This window comes from Arachis duranensis, chromosome 7 (genome assembly GCF_000817695.3).
Source record: "Arachis duranensis cultivar V14167 chromosome 7, aradu.V14167.gnm2.J7QH, whole genome shotgun sequence".
NCBI lineage: Eukaryota > Viridiplantae > Streptophyta > Magnoliopsida > Fabales > Fabaceae > Arachis > Arachis duranensis.
The window spans coordinates 2,384,833-2,401,405 of record NC_029778.3 but is presented as its reverse complement, the minus strand read 5'-3'; the positions used below and the strand labels follow the sequence as shown (position 1 = coordinate 2,401,405).

The following is a 16,573-nucleotide window of genomic DNA, read 5'->3' as shown; positions in this document are numbered from 1 at the left end:
TTTTTTGTATATATAATAATTTATTAATCAATAATAAATTTTTAAATAAAATTTAAATTTATAATAAATTAATCTTTAATTTACTGAAATTTAAAATACCATAATAAACCAAAAATATTATTATTAAAAAATATAAATACACAAAACACCAAACATATCTTAAAAGAGCCTCCCATGTAGGCTAGAGAATAGAGATACAGAAGCTGAGGCATTATTCAAGTTTTCAATTAATCTTTTTGCAGCATTACTTTTACTCTTAATTATTATGAATTATTAGAAGGAAAAAAAAAAGTGGTTATCGATTTGAGTTTCTTGAACAGATGTATTTATTACTTGTGTTCCATTGGGTCCATTTCTTCTCTCCCGCCAATATTAAATTTGTGTGTTTTTTTTTTTAGGTTCATCCTTAAAAAAAGATGTGTTCATTTTAAATAATATTTAAAAATGAAAATAATGTTTAAGTTATACTATTGCCAATAAAAAAAATAATATGGAGATGATCTTATTCTATCGGAAACTAATTCTATTTAAATTAATTTTTTTGGTGACTACTATTGAAATTAATTTAATTCAAATATAATAAATTCTATATATTATTAATTAAAAAGTAATAATTATTATTTTAATAAATAAGACACCATTCAAAATCTTTACAATGAAGGAAAAAGAAGTATTTAGTAAAGATTGTATTCTTCTAAAGTGATAAAATAATATTTTAATTATTTTTAAATAGAGTTCATGTAAAATAAAATTATAATTTCAACAATAATAAAATTTTTATTTTTCATTTTATCGATGTTTTATTTTGGTGGGGGCATTTTGGTCATATTATTGTTTATAAAGAATTATAGTATGATTAATTAATAATGTGGGAGAAAGGGAAATGATTGAGGAACACAGATCCCACATGGAGGCACTGACAAGCCCTCATGTTATTTCCAGAATAAAAAAAAAAAAAAAAAAACTACCTTTATTATTTGTAAATATATTTTTAGATGACTAGTATAATTAAGAGTTTTAAGAATGTGTATAATAAGTATAGAATAATAAAAGAGATAAAAAAGACAAAATTATATTGACAATATAGATATATTATTTTAGTATATTAAATTAATATATTTTATGTTCTTGATAAAAAACACCAAAATTTTAATAAAAACTTAATTTTTTTTATTTTTTATAATTAATTTTTTATTTTTTGTTTGAAAGAAAATAAAAGAAAAGTAGACACTTATAATTCATTCATTCTCATATTTAATTTATACACTAAAATCAGTTACAAATATAAATACATATTAAAATATAAAAATATATTAAAAATAACTTAAATAATATATATGGCGAAAATTCAAGTGTAGTCGACTTCACGTGAAGTTAATAGTTGAGAGCGGTTAGATTATTTAATTAGTTTGACTAAATTTTCATCTAACTGCTTTCAAACATCAGCTTTACGTAAAATCCACTGCAATTGAGTATCCACCAATATATATATATATATTTATACATAAATATATTCATGATTGATATTAGTAGACAAATAGTATTTTTATAAAAGGGTAAAGTATATTTTTTGTTCCTGAAGTTTGACAAAAATTTCAAAAATACTCCTAAATTTTATTTTGTTTCAATTTTATCCCCAAAATTTTTTATTTGCATCAAATATATCCCTGATAACTAATTTTTCAAAAAATTTAAGACATATTCAACAACAATTTTATAAGAACAACTTCTCATCACAAGCAAATCAAGCATAATTTTTAAGTAATATTGTTAAATTGGTCATAAATTTTTTGAAAATTTAGCCGTTGAGGATATATTTGATGCAAATTAAAAATTTTTGGGACAAAATTGAAACAAAATAAAATTTAGGGGTATTTTTAAAATTTTTGCCAAACTTTAGGGACAAAAAATATACTTTACCCTTTATAAAATAAAATATAAAAATAGGAATTTTTATATCTCATATATTAAAAGTGTTAAACTTAAACATAGGATTAGATAATAAAATAGTGGAGTGGGACCAAGTGGTTTGGCTCCATGGCTTGAAGTTCAAGTTCAAGAGTGAGGTCCTGTGTGTTGTGTACTTTGTGGTTAGTGCACTCTTAAACTCACTCACTCACTCACTTTCTTTTTCTCTCTTTCTCTTCTTCATTCTTCCCTACTCACTACTCACAGATCTGAAAGCAACAAACTCACTCACTCACTCTATAGCCTCATACTCAACGGGGTACTCTTGAGATCTGATTCTTCCTCTTGTTTCTTCATTCTCCATTCTTCTTTCATTCTCATTCTGCTTCATCTTTCTTTCTTAGTTTTGGATTATGCTTCTGTAATTTGTTTGCAGATTTTTTCTCTCTAGATGCAACTCTCAACATTTTTTAACTTTCACTTGTCTTAATTGCTCTAATTATTCTGTTAATTACTGCTTTTTAGTTTTTAGTTTTTACCATATGCATAGACTAGTTAATTTGCTATATTCTGTCCACAGAATGAAATGTACCATTTTTCTGTGTTTGTTTGTTTGGTATGTTATATGATTTTCATGTTGATATGAAATTATTGTCTAGTTATGAACATTAAGTTGATTCTTGATTCTTCTGTTGTGGTGTAGGCTAGGTTACTCTTGAACTTCAATGGCAGTGACAGAAGCTCATAATCCCCTTGTTGGAGAGAACACCTGTGGTTCCTTGCTAAAGAAGCTGCAGGTAACTTAATTCATGCTTTTTTTTTTTTTTTTTCATGTGTGTAATCACTGATATGTGTATGTATGTTCAAACAGAATTGTAATGCTGGCTTATCTTCTATCGGCTCTTGGCGAAAAGAGCTCTGCCTTAGTTGTTAGTAACACACACTTGAGCTCTAGGTTTAACTTTAGGTCACTACTCACTCGTGTGAAGATGATAGTTGAGAACTGTTAGATATTAATTTAGTCAAATATGTCAAACTATCTATAGGTTTTCACCTATCATTTTTACCTGAAGACAATTTCATCTGAGTGGTTATCTTAACTTTATGATGCATCTGAATATTTAAGGCTATGTTAGTGTCATTGTATTTGTATTAACTTTAGTGTCATTATATTAATTTACTATGTTGCTATTTGTGCTTTTGCAGCCTGAAAGCACTTCTGGAACTATCAAGGAACAGCTTGCAGCTATTGCACCGATACTCGAACAATTGTGGCAACAAAAAGAAGAAAGAATAAAGGAGTTCTCAGATGTGCAATCACAGATCCAGAAGATATGTGGAGAGATAGCTGGCAATTTGAGTCTCAGCGAGAATCCACCTGCAATCAATCAATCTGACCTCTCTCTGAAGAAGCTAGATGAATATCAATCTGAGCTCCAAGAACTTCAAAAGGAAAAGGTGAATCTTCATAGGGAGTATTGCAATTTGCAATTGAGAGTTTAACAGTGTAGTATTCGAAAACTACATTCAATAAACAGTGTTGTAGATTGAGAGTTTCATTGCATTGCTTTGTTTGGCAGAGTGAGAGGTTGCACAAGGTTCTTGAATTTGTGAGTACTGTGCATGATCTATGTGCTGTCCTAGGTATGGACTTCTTCAGTACTGTAACCGAGGTACACCCGAGCCTCGATGATTCTACCGGTGTTCAATCCAAAAGCATAAGCAATGACACTCTAGCTAGGCTGGCTAAGACAGTGTTGACACTGAAGGAAGATAAAAAGCAAAGGCTGCAGAAGGTTAAGTTCATATATACATTGTAGACTTGGTTTCTATCTTGCCTAGAATTTTAAACTATCAAATAAATTTTTACCTTAACCGGTGTATCCTTTGCAGCTCCAAGAATTGGCTTCTCAGTTAACTGATCTGTGGAATCTAATGGATACGCATCCGGAGGAAAGGAGACTATTCGACCATGTTACTTGCAATATGTCAGCTTCAGTAGATGAGGTCAATGTTCCCGGGTCCCTTGCACTAGATTTGATTGAGCAGGTACTAAAGATTTTCTAAGTATACAGAGTTTAGGCTCTGAGATTTATGCTGCTGATGGATTATTTTCTCATTCTTTGTTGTAAAGGCCGAAGTGGAAGTCGAGAGGCTTGATCAGCTGAAGGCCAGCAGGATGAAGGAAATTGCTTTCAAGAAGCAAGCAGAACTGGAAGAGATCTTTGCCCGGGCTCATGTCGAAATAGATCCGGAAGCAGCCCGGGAGAAGATTATGGAAATGATCGATTCTGGTAATGTCGAACCGGCTGAATTACTTGCTGACATGGATAATCAAATAGCAAAAGCTAAAGAAGAAGCTTTAAGCCGAAGAGATATATTAGACAAGGTTGAGAAATGGATGTCAGCATGTGAAGAAGAGAGTTGGCTTGAAGATTACAATCGGGTACTTATCCTTACAAAGTTACAATCTCCCTTATGCTTTGATCCATGTTATGTTCTTAACTTGTTATATATACTTTGTGAAACAGGATGAAAACAGGTACAATGCAAGCAGAGGTGCCCATTTGAACCTCAAACGTGCAGAGAAAGCTCGCATACTTGTCAACAAAATTCCGGGTACATATCAAATGAGATAACTTTCTTTGCAAGTAAACAACATGGTGGCACATTAATGGAGTAATTAACTTTGTTTCTTTTGGTATAAATGTAGCCTTGGTTGATACTTTGGTTGCCAAAACTCGTGCATGGGAAGAAGATCATGACATGTCATTCGCATACGACGGCGTTCCTCTTCTCGCCATGCTAGACGAATATGCCATGCTTAGGCACGAGAGAGAAGAGGAAAGGCGAAGGATGCGGGTAAGATGTCTTTATGTAAAGTTGATAGTTGAAAATCGTTCAGTAGTTTGACAAGTCTGACTAAATTGCTTAACATAATATATGTCAACATTACCATGGTACAAAGAGTTTAGGAAAGAAACGAAGAATTATTTAGAAAAGTATTATTTTTATTATTCATATTTTTCATCTGTAATTACAAGATTCTTACCAATATATAAATCAAGAGTATCTTTGTTATGGAATAATATCATAGTAAATTACATTTATTTTTTTTCTAATACTCTTTGATATTTTTTCTAATTTTGTTCTCTAATTATGATATTCTAATACATAGCTCATGGAGTTTGTTATGTGCAGGATCAGAAGAAGTACCATGAGCAGCAAAGCACAGAACAAGATTCTGTATTTGGATCAAGACCGAGCCCTGCTCGGCCGGTGAGTGCCAAGAAGGGAGGTACTCGAGCTAACGGCGGAGCCAACGGGACTCCTAACCGAAGGCTGTCACTCAATACTCATCAAAATGGAAGCCGGTCGACATCAAAAGACTCGAAAAGAGATAATCATAGACTATCTGCACCTGTGAATTATGTGGCCATATCAAAAGAAGATGGTGCTTCTCTGGTCTCTGGAACTGAACCCATCCCTGCGTCTCCCTAGTGAATGAGAGGGTCTTTGTTTTTCAAACCCAACAATTTCATCTTTGTAGCATTCTCATATTACTAGTTGCTGCTGTCTTTAGGATATAAATATATATATATAATATAATGTGAGTGACCATATAATTTGGAGAGGGAACTTTTCTTAGATGTGCATGTTATGTTTGATATTTGGAGATTTTATTAATACATGTTGGTTTATCCACTGAAGCCGTTTTATCTCAATTTTTTTTTTTTACCAAAGGTAAAATATTTTATTGCATAAAACAATATCAAATCAATTTTGTTAAGTAGACAAACAATTTTTTAAATAATGTGAACAATAAATTTTAAAATTAGCTCAATAAAATAAAAAAACACACTATAGCCGTAAAAAAATCACTAAATCACGAGTGAAGAAATCACAGTGGAGAAAAGATGTTACTATTATTGTAAAATAAATAACTAAGATATGGTAAATATAAATCACCTTTCATCTCCATGTTCATTCTGGTTGTAGCTTGGGCGGGTTTGACCCGACCCGGACCAGTTTGTTTGCCCGTGGGCCACGACAAAAAAAAAATATTTTGAATAAAACGGCGCCGTATCATTGTAGAAAGATCGTATTCGAATTCATCTTCGCTAGGATCAAGGATCTGAGTCTCTCTCTCTCTTTCTCTCTCTTTGAAGCTCTCACAACGATGTCGAACGAGAACGAACCGGCGAAGCTGCTATTACCGTACCTTCAACGCGCCGATGAGCTGCAAAAGCATGAACCTCTCGTCGCTTATTACTGTAATCATCTCTTTCTTACTTGATTTTTCTCATTTCAATTTTTTTTCCCTTTTCATAGATTGTTAGATCGATTCCTATTTTTTATTGTTGATTCGCCTGCTCGATCGGGTTTTATTCACTGATCTGAATTGGATAGGATTAAAATTTGATGCTATTACTAATTTTTAGGTCGATTATATGCGATGGAGCGAGGATTAAAGATTCCGCAAAGTGAACGCACCAAGACCACCAATGCTCTGCTTGTTTCGCTCATGAAGCAGCTCGAGAAGGTGTTTAATCTAACTCATTAATCATAATAATTCTTTTTTCGGCTTAATTTCATTTAGTCCTAATCTTAATCACAATTAGCTATTGGAATTGCAATTGAATTTGTGTTTTGATTGATCTTGTGGATCAACTACTCTGCTTGTTATTGTTTATGTTAGGATTGGTGGTATTTTTGTTTGGCTTTGTTTGTATTTTTCGTACTCAACTGTTATAATTTCATGTTGGTTCATCTTTGATCCTCGATTTTCTTTCTTACAGGATAAGAAGTCAATCCAGATTGGACCAGAGGATAATCTATATATTGAGGGATTTGCCTTGAATGTGTTTGGAAAAGCAGACAAGCAAGATCGTGCTGGAAGAGCAGACTTGTATGTTACTCGCTTTTTTCCACCGTTTATAACTCCATAATTTCTTAGGCATGAACTGATTTTGTCTTTTGGGTTTTGGCTTATCTGTTGCTTCTGTCTGTTATATTCCCCTTGCACTCCAAGTATGATTGCTCATATTTCTTTTTGGCAGCTTCTATTTGAACTTTAAAGTTTCATCTTTGACCAGTTTTTAACACAAGTTCTATGACTTGGGCAGGAATACAGCAAAAACATTTTATGCTGCTAGCATCTTTTTCGAGATTCTTAATCAATTTGGAGCACTTCAACCTGATGTGCGTATCTGGTTAATCTATTCAACTTTCCTTTTATGCATCTCTTGTTGCATTTTGCAGATTCTCGCGAACTGTTGTTTATGTTGGAAGTTATTTGCAACTGAAAAATTACTTCTCATTGTTGGTGTAATGCTTTTCTGAATTTCTTTTACAGCTGGAACAGAAACAGAAATATGCTGCCTGGAAAGCAGCAGATATAAGAAAGGCTGTGAAAGAAGGAAGGAAGCCCACAGCTGGCCCACCGGCTGGTGATGATGACCTTTCATTTTTACCGAGTACTCCTAATACTACACATGTATGGTTCTAAACTCAACTTGGTCTAGTCAGAGTTTGATCAATAAGTAAATATGTGTAATAGACCAATACTAAAAAAGAAGTGCTAATAGAATAATAAATGTGAAGAATTAATTTTCAGCTATCTTTACTTTTGCAGAATGTTGGCACCAATGAAACTACTGCAAGTCCTGGACCAGAATCCGATCCGTCACCTAGTTATCATAACCCTGTTGACTACCATAATCTCCCAAGCTCTCATTCTGCACCTCAATTCCATGATACTGCTAATGACCAGCATTTGCCAAACATTCCACCATCTATGCAGTTTCATGATAGAGTAAACAATAATAAGCATTCTTCCAGTGTTTCTCCATCTTCTCAACCTTACACACCTTTCTATCCTTCTCAAGATTACCATCCTCCTCCTCCTTCCCAAGATTATCATTCTCCTCCACCCTCGCAAGATTACCATCCTCCTCCTCCTCCCCAAGATTATCATCCTCCACCACCTGCCCAAGATTACCATTCTCCCCCACTTGCTAGATCAGATAGCTCTTATTCCGAGCATTACAACCATCAGCAGTACTCACCAGAACACTCACAGCATTTAGGCTCAAACTACCCTTCTCAAGAACCTCCATCTTCGCATTCGTATCCACACTTCCAATCGTACCCAAGTTTTACAGAAAGCAGCCTACCATCAGTCCCTTCGAACTATACTTATATTCAAGGGCCTGATCCTTCATACTCTTCACAGTCTGCTCCTCTTACCACAAGTCATTCACCAATTGCTCAGCATAGTTCTGGGAACAAAAACGGAAATATATCAAACACTCAGACATATCAGTATGACAGTAACTACCAGCCAGCACCTGAGAAAATAGCAGAGGCGCATAAGGCCGCAAGATTTGCTGTGGGGGCACTTGCATTTGATGATGTCTCAGTTGCAGTAGACTACTTGAAGAAATCACTTGAGTTGCTGACAAATCCATCAGCTGGTCAATGAGCTTTCAATGTAAATCCTAGTGTGGGTTTCCATTGAATTTCTACCTATTATATGCATGTTCTCGCTTATGTAAATATTGTATATATCATGCTAGCTTGCCGAAATTCAGCAAACATGACTTTAACTGGAAATCTTGAAATTTTCCCGGAGTATGCTGTATTTCATTTGTTTATCAACGGACCTGTCTAAGAGACAAATGCGATTGTTTGCTTGATGAATTTCATTTTTTCCCCCTAATATCTACAACACAAGAACAATGTTTATTCATTTAATTTTTTGCCCCTTTCATTGTCCAAAGAAAAAATTTGCATAAAGCCTTTTTGTTCACTTTGCTTTCTTATTTTTTCCAAAACATCGACTAAGAAAAGGAGAAAGAGCTTGCATTTCTGTAAGGCTAAAATGTGGTAATGCACAATGCAATGAAATTAAAACGTTGGTAGGTTAAACCATTAAAGCCCAAGCCCATTTCCCTGAGACTATGGAAGCCCACTCTGGGATCACGATGTCTTGCTCTTCCCTTTCACTTCATTCTTGCGGAAGGGGTTAGAGTGTTTGCATGCAAATAATAATAATAACCTAATTACTTGTTTAAAAGTTAAAAGTTAAAACCCTTTCCTTCTCTTCATACACACTCTTGCATATCGACTAGCTATGTTGTCACGAATGCGAGTTCTTCGCTCAAAACGAGTCGGTGAATTCTTACTGAGTTTCCGTCGTCATCGCTTTCTCTGCACCAATCTTAATCCTCCTGCAGCCGCCTCCTCACTTCGCATCGGGAGCTTCCTCAAATATGCCGCCGTTTCTGCACTCACCGGATCCACCGCCTTCACTGCATACGTCTCCTACGGTACGTTTAATTTCTTAATTCTTATCATCGGAATTAGATCGGATCGGAAACTATGTTAAATTAGCTTTAATCGTCACTGAATTAAATCATTGCGTTGATCTCGAAAGGTTCATGTGAAGTTTATTTTTGTGTTCATCAGCTTATAGTTTAGATGAAATTGAAGAGAAAACAAAATCGATTCGTGAATCCGCCAAGTACACTACTGCTTCTGGTGCTGGCGATAATGGATGTACAACTCTTGGCGTGAGTGCTGCTCACAGCTTCTTTAATCGCACATTCGATTTCATGTTGATTTTGCTTTCAGCCATGCATGCCTTCATTATTTGTTACCCTAATTATTGTGCAGAAATTTCAACACAAGTTATATTCAACTGCAATCTCAGGTTCACATCACTTGTCTCGAATTAATGTTTGTGTGTATATAAAAAAATTTAGTCATCAATCAATATTCTTATTTAATTATGCTTTTATTTGCATGCTGATCATATTTCTTTCTAACACAATGTTTCAGTGCCTACTAAAGCAATAGAGCTTTATTTGGAAAAAAGAACGCTAATTGAAGGAATTATTCGAGTATTTTATTTCTTTCTTTCTTTTTATCCTTTTATTTTGGTTTTGACATTTTAAAAAAAAAAAACTATATTTTCTACCTTTGATATTAATCTTTGTTATTCGTATACTTCTTTTTAGAGTTATACTGAGCCATGGAAAGATAAACTCCTCCCTGACTTGTCTCCTGATGAAGGAAAACATGTGTATACCCTTGTTCTAGATCTTGATGAGACATTAATTTACTATGAGCTAGTGAATGGTAATGAATTAGGCTTCAATTGTAAATTATGCCATTCTTTGTTTGTATTAAAATTCAGAAAAAAAATGGTGAAGCATCTTTATTTTAAAGTTTTTTCTTTTAATTTTGCATGTAAAGCGATCAGGTTGTTGGGAGGCAGTCAAGAGACCTGGAGTTGTTGATTTCTTGGAACATCTATCTCGCCTCTATGAAATTGTGGTGTATACAGATGAGGAAAATCAAGGGGTAATATAATGTTTTCTTTATTTTATTAACCGAGTCAAACATAATAAAATGTTTTTGGTGTGACATAAATTTTTTTTCCATATTTTATACAAAAATGAAAAATAATTGAAACACAAAAATAAAAGATAAAACTTCTGTATATTCTATTCTTTTATATCAATTGGCTTTTTTATATTTTTTATTCTTAAACACTTGCCAAATATAATCTCATGAATTGTTATTTTCTTAATATTTTCATTCAATATTAATGTATTCTTGTTTTGTTGATTTGTGCAGCATGTAGAAGCAGTAATAAATAAGCTACATCCCACTAAAAGATGCATTATATATAGCTTATCAAGGGTAGCTACTAAGTATCAAGATGGAAAACACTTTAGAGTAAGTATTACTCTGTTATTACTTGTTCAATTCTCTCTGGAATTTCCTTGGAAGTTATCAACAATGGAAAAGTAAATACAGGGTGCAATTTTGCTTGTATATGAGGTAAAATCAAATAAGAAATCTAGGCCAATAGTATTATTATATATGTCATGTGTGCCTAATCTTGTCATTTATATATTCATTATAAAATGTTTCGTATATTGTATTCTTATATATATTGAGATGTTATTTTCCGTTTTCTTTATTTGATTTTCTCTGTAGGATCTTTCAAAACTAAACAGAGATCCAGCTAAAGTTATTTATTTAAGTGGCCACGCTTTGGAAAATTGTCTTCAACCGGAAAATTGCGTCCCTATGAAACCATGCAAAGGGTTTGATAAAGATGACACAACTCTCTTAGATTTTATACCATTTCTCAAGTGTAAGCTTTCTATATATGTTAAATCTTAAAAGTTGATAAGTACATATTAAAAATTAGTCATTAAATTAGTTATTATGTATTTATATACATTTATATAATTTACAATTTTTTTCAATTAAATAATCAATTATAAAAATAATCAAATTTATTATAATAGAATAATCAAACTTATTATTTAAAGTAGTGCAATAAAAAGTTCTTGAGATACCAAATACATATTTTTATATGTAATAGTTGATTGTTAGCTGATTTTTTTATACACTTAATTAGACTTTAAAATTGTTATATAATGACATATTCCCTTTACCATATCTTAAAAAATAAAGAAACTATTTTTAAAAAAAAAAACTCTTTAGTTTCTTTTAAAACTTCTAATTATTAACACACTTTCTGTTTTTGCAGGTGTTGCCCGTCAGCGTCCAACTGATATAAGACCAATACTACAATCTTATAGAGGATGTGATATTCCAACAGAATTCATTAAGCGAAATAAGCGATCCAAGGAGGATAAAAGGTAGCATTAATTAGCTTAATTTTTTTTCTCAATTTTCTTAAAGAAAAAAATACAATTGAAAGATACAACAAGAAAGATAGTCCAACACACTCCCATTTAGTTTATCTTAGTCAACTCTGTAAAGTTTGTTTATTTGTTGAAAGTATTTCAAATTATTATAGCATTTTTTTCCTTTACCATTCTTTATTGCCCTTTTTATGCCTCAGGCTTCAGCCATACCTGCGCTGTTTGACTAATTTTTTCCGTTGTTTCAGTTATTGGAGAAAGCTTACGCAAATGATTGGTGTATAGTGGTGAAGAATAAAGAAGAACTATATATATACATGACTATGTAGATTTCAAGAAGGTTTTTATTGAATCGAGTTTAATTTATATAAGATATCGAATCCATCTTATTATTCTTAATTTCTCTTTTTCAATGCGTAGAAGTCTATCTAAAAGATGTTTAAATTTATAGAATTTATCATCAATGGAAATTGGAACTTTTTTTATTATTTGTTAATTGATAAATCGATGAATTTTAAATAAAATAATTTGTTGGAAGATAAAATTGGTAACTTACATACATGTGACCAAAAATTTATTCCATCAATTTTACTTTCAGTTCTGGAGTTTTATTCCAGGCCACGTATGTATTAATTGCCATGCATGTGTTACGTTCCTCCTAATTGAAGTTGTTATTGAAATGACAAGTAGCAATATATGTCGTAAGTTACTATTTTAATATGAGAAATTTACCGTCAATTTTTATCTAACGGTTACCATACATAGTTCCTCATTAGTCATGGCGTTTAATTTAGGTGCCCAAATAATATAAAATATTTTATATAATTATTTAATTATATTTATTTTTTATATAATTATTTACATTATTAATATAAAAGATAATTATTTTTATTAATGTACTAATTCATATATAATATATTCATATCAAGAAGTCAGAAAATAGTATAATATCGCTCTAGCTTACTATATGTCCAAAGTTATTAATACAAGGGTAAATATTTTTTCGATTCCTGACCTTTTATCCAAGGAACAATGCGCACAGGAGAATGGACAAATTAACTTTGACTATTGGTTAACAACTGACAAATTAACTTTGATTATTGGTTAACAAATAGTTGCAACTTGTAAGGGTGATGTATCAAGTTGAAACTGATGTCTCAACTCTAAATAGTTCTAAAGACTAAAAATTTATCTTTTGAATATAAAAAAAAAAGTTTAGGGGTCAGCAATTTTTATATTTTGTGGTCAATACTTAACCATTAAAAAAAAAATGAGTGATCTCTTACCATTGGATGGTCAATTGATGTAATTTCACACCATTAAAAACATGATTGATGGCCAATTAATGGTTACAAACACAAATTACTGGCCTCTAGCACTCCTCAAACAAAAAAAAACTCTTCTCTTCTCATCTTTTTTCTCCTTTCTTCTTTCTCTTCTTCTCCTTTCTCTTTGTCCAGTCATCATCATCATCAAGCTTCACCTTCACCACCATCGCCGCAACACCACCATCAACGAACCAATCTCTATTTTCTGCTTTCTCTTCCTTTCCTATTCCTATACCGTGCCTTGCTTCTTCCCCAGCCCCCCATTGTTGTTGCCTTCGTCGATTCGAGAATGAACCTTCGCTGCTGCTTCTACCTCTTTGCACTGTAACCGTTTTTGCTAGTGTACTTTTGTCATCGTTCTTCTGCTCTTCATTTTCCTACACCGCTGGTTTGTATTTGTTATGACTTGTTCTACTGTAGTTATTGTTCTGACTCCACGGAACTGATGTCGCCGTAGTTGTCGATGCCATTGCTGCTGTCGTCATCCTTACATCTTGTTTTTCTTGTCTATGTCGCAGTCTTTGAGCTGTCAAATTGCCACTGTCGCCATCTTGTCACTGCTACTGTTGCTCGCTGAAGCTGCACCAGAAAAATCGCCAGCCACCATTACCAACCTCACAATCTCTGTCAGCTAACTACTTTGAGGTAGTAGATCTTTAGTGAAAGTAAGTATTATTCTCTCAAATCCTAGGTTATGCGATTATGATGAAATTAGTGAACTTAATTGTATTTGTTGTGTTGATTATAATTTATGTTAACGGCAACGATATAGTGAGCTTGGCTATATTATAAATTAAAATTTTTAAAAAAGAATATGAGGAGAAATGGAAAGAAGATAAGAAAAAGGAAAAAGAACAAGAAGAAAGGACAGGAAGAGGAATTTTTAGTCCCAACAACTATTTGAGAGGTGACAGGTAACACTATTATCTGATACTTCAGCAGCAATCTTTAGTCATCCAGTAGGGTCGATTTATCTATTTTCCTTAATGAATTGGGTCTGATTGAGGTTTACATATGATTAAAGAGTGCGTCGTCTCTCAACTAAAAAGTTAGAGGCCGAAAAGAGTATTTACCCTTAATACAATAATAACAATACCATTAATGTTTGAGAAACGTGTCGAACAATAATTTTTTGGCATTTTAAAAATAAAAGTCTGACAAATAATTAACCACAACAAAATGAGGAAATTAAAAAGCCACAGAAATTAACCAGAATCAAATGACGACTTTGTTAATAAAATATGAAAGAGCAAATGGAAAACCTCGTAAAGTTGAGGATTATATTTGCAAATTCTCAATAATCTGTCTCTCGAATGAATGTTCAATATCAATACATTATTGCTAATAAAATATTATTTATATACACATAAAAAATACTGAAATCGTTTAATTTAGTGAAAGTTTTATTAAAAAAATTTAAAAACTAATAAAATTTATTATTTTTGGTCAATAATTTTATCTATTAATTTAATTTTTTTAATTTATTAATTTAATAACATACTTTTAACTCACATTTTTAAACATTTTTTGTTATTAGCAAAAAATAAATTTTATTGACCTAATATTTTTCTTTATAAAATTAGTTAGTTGACTCATTTAAAATTTTAATATATTAAAATTTTAAAAATTAAATTGAAATTCTAACTGATTTAATCTTGAATCCTTAACCTTTTTGTTCAAATTATAATTTTTTTTATTATATATAAATAAATACAAACTAAATATCTATCTATTATATATTAATAAAATGGAATTTTTTCAATTAATAACAATGCGACATGTTCTTAAAGGTATTTTTTATTTATTTTATTTGATTTTTTTGGTGACTTTATTTGATTAATTTAAATACATTAATCAATTAATATTTTATTTTATTTAATCATATTAACTATAGCCAATTAATTATATTAATAATTTGATTNTTGATTTATTCTTTAATATTAAAATAATATTAAATTTAATTGTTATAAAAATTTCAAAACAAAATTTATTAGGCATATTATCCCAATATATATACTAAAAAAAAAGCACTTGCTACTTGGTATTATCCCCATATTTTTCATTAAATTCAGCTTCGAATCTCTGGAGAATGGGCAACGAAAGCTGCGTAGCCACGCTGTACACAGCGGCAAGGGACGCCCAGCGTGCGGTGGCGGCACGGCCACGGTGCATGCAGAGAAGTACGGTGGGGATGATGTTGGAGGCAATGTAGTTCCAATGGTCGTCTTTCTGGCGAGCGTAGCCCAAGGCATTGTCAACGACAGCGCTGAGACCGAACCACGCCCCAAACTTACCGGCCACGCGCGGCGCGTTCACTCCCATAGCGTGCCACGCGCCGGCGAGGCGTGCTCCATCCGGCGAGCGGCATAAGCCTTTGAAAAAGTGGAAGATGGATCCTCCAACCAATGCATATTTGAAGGCGTCGCCGGCGTCTGCGGCGGTGATTTCTAAGCACTGTTGCAATGCTTTTTCTGGAGTTTCGGATGGTAAATAACGCATTATTGCATTAATTCTAAGGTTTCAGAGAAAAAAAAAAAAAGGGTCTTTGGCGGCGGCACCAATGGTTTTGGTAGGGTTAGGTTTTATTGATGGACTCAAATTTTAACCTTTTTTAAGCTGTTTTTGTGGCTTGGAGAAGAGTTAACCTAATTTAAGTGGAATAATTTGTTAACTCAAATTCGAATTTGACCAACTTGTTTTTGAAATTTGAAGTGATCCAATCCAACCATTATGTAAAATTAATTCATTATTGCCTAAGAATATGTATTTGGTATTTATAAAAAAAATAATTATATTATTATTAAAAATATTTGATTTTTAATTATGAAATATTTGATTATTTTATTACGATAAATTTAATTATTCTGATGGTTAATTATTTTATAAAAAATTATGCAATATAATATATAAATATAAAAATATTAAGTATATATAAAAGTTTAACTATTAGATCAATAATTATTTTTTTAGATCGTTTTTTTATTACGCAAGTTTCATTCAATTTAATTTATTATTTTTTTAATTTTTTTTTTCGTTTTTTGACCACGTACAGTTACATGAATATTTTCATATAGTGTTAAATCTGAAACGTGTTTAATTCGATTTTCTTTCTGTTTTTTTTTTTTACCAAAAATAGGAGACTCGAACCCGCAACCTCTTAATTGAGTATGAGAAGACTATACCATTTGAACTATTACTCATTGACATTTTCTTTCTGTCTTTGCTAAAAGCAAAAAGGAAAAAAAATAGAAAATTTGAATTTCTTTGAATTATATTTATTTTAATATGTATTAAATTTATAATTAACTTTCCAAAGATTATTCACCCTTGAGCTTTATTAAGATAGAGAAAATCAATATTTTATATAAATTCTTAAATATGAAATCCTAACAAAAAATTAATTAACTTTATACAATTTTCATACAAAAATTATTATGCATATTTTTATTTAAGAGATTCAAAAAAAAACTATATATTTTTGTAAATTATCCCAATACATATACCAGTTCGCTCAAAATTCAGGTACAGTCGACTTCAGTTAAATTTGATAGTTGAGAAGTATTAGATGAAAATTTAGTCAAATAAGTTAATAACTTTTAAATTTCAACTTCAAATAAAATCAACTACACCAACTTTAAATAAAATCAA

General features: G+C 31.7%; 4 protein-coding genes across 4 annotated transcripts; 3 read left to right on the top strand and 1 right to left on the bottom strand.

The window, feature by feature from the left end:
* Window positions 1-2,081: 2,081 nt before the first annotated feature.
* LOC107496311 (65-kDa microtubule-associated protein 1) lies at window positions 2,082-5,618 on the top strand. Its single transcript, XM_021127093.2, is given in 9 exon segments — window positions 2,082-2,227; window positions 2,612-2,837; window positions 3,115-3,366; window positions 3,489-3,704; window positions 3,802-3,957; window positions 4,043-4,354; window positions 4,440-4,527; window positions 4,622-4,770; window positions 5,110-5,618. Coding segments are annotated over 8 exon segments (1,677 nt in total). The 5' UTR covers window positions 2,082-2,227; window positions 2,612-2,633; the 3' UTR covers window positions 5,410-5,618.
* Window positions 5,619-6,015: 397 nt separating this feature from the next.
* LOC107496361 (protein HOMOLOG OF MAMMALIAN LYST-INTERACTING PROTEIN 5) lies at window positions 6,016-8,551 on the top strand. Its single transcript, XM_016117600.3, has 6 exons — window positions 6,016-6,182; window positions 6,351-6,451; window positions 6,708-6,817; window positions 7,035-7,110; window positions 7,265-7,405; window positions 7,544-8,551. Exons 1-6 carry the CDS (start codon window positions 6,089-6,091, stop codon window positions 8,390-8,392), a joined length of 1,371 nt encoding a protein of 456 aa, XP_015973086.1. The 5' UTR covers window positions 6,016-6,088; the 3' UTR covers window positions 8,393-8,551.
* A 457-nt stretch (window positions 8,552-9,008) lies between these two features.
* On the top strand, window positions 9,009-12,041 carry LOC107496325 (mitochondrial import inner membrane translocase subunit TIM50-like). The gene is made up of 10 exons (XM_016117553.3): window positions 9,009-9,239; window positions 9,379-9,482; window positions 9,586-9,622; window positions 9,751-9,812; window positions 9,930-10,050; window positions 10,175-10,275; window positions 10,552-10,653; window positions 10,918-11,077; window positions 11,480-11,591; window positions 11,846-12,041. The coding sequence occupies exons 1-10, from the start codon at window positions 9,044-9,046 to the stop codon at window positions 11,880-11,882; spliced, it is 1,032 nt and encodes a 343-aa protein (XP_015973039.1). The 5' UTR covers window positions 9,009-9,043; the 3' UTR covers window positions 11,883-12,041.
* Window positions 12,042-14,959: 2,918 nt separating this feature from the next.
* On the bottom strand, window positions 14,960-15,424 carry LOC107496312 (mitochondrial import inner membrane translocase subunit TIM17-1-like). The gene has a single exon (XM_016117541.3). It carries the CDS (start codon window positions 15,422-15,424, stop codon window positions 14,960-14,962), a length of 465 nt encoding a protein of 154 aa, XP_015973027.1.
* Window positions 15,425-16,573: the final 1,149 nt, after the last annotated feature.

What these genes read in the sequence shown, in the direction of transcription:
- LOC107496361 (XM_016117600.3), top strand. Translation starts at nt 6,089, where the DNA reads ATGTCGAACGAGAACGAACCGGCGAAGCTGCTATTACCGTACCTTCAA. An exon ending in TTGGAGCACTTCAACCTGAT is followed by an intron (nt 7,111 to 7,264) that starts GTGCGTATCTGG and finishes TTTCTTTTACAG; the next exon opens with CTGGAACAGAAACAGAAATA. An exon ending in GTACTCCTAATACTACACAT is followed by an intron (nt 7,406 to 7,543) that starts GTATGGTTCTAA and finishes TTACTTTTGCAG; the next exon opens with AATGTTGGCACCAATGAAAC.
- LOC107496325 (XM_016117553.3), top strand. Translation starts at nt 9,044, where the DNA reads ATGTTGTCACGAATGCGAGTTCTTCGCTCAAAACGAGTCGGTGAATTC. An exon ending in ATATTCAACTGCAATCTCAG is followed by an intron (nt 9,623 to 9,750) that starts GTTCACATCACT and finishes ACAATGTTTCAG; the next exon opens with TGCCTACTAAAGCAATAGAG. An exon ending in CAGATGAGGAAAATCAAGGG is followed by an intron (nt 10,276 to 10,551) that starts GTAATATAATGT and finishes TGATTTGTGCAG; the next exon opens with CATGTAGAAGCAGTAATAAA.
- LOC107496312 (XM_016117541.3), bottom strand. Translation starts at nt 15,424, where the DNA reads ATGCGTTATTTACCATCCGAAACTCCAGAAAAAGCATTGCAACAGTGC.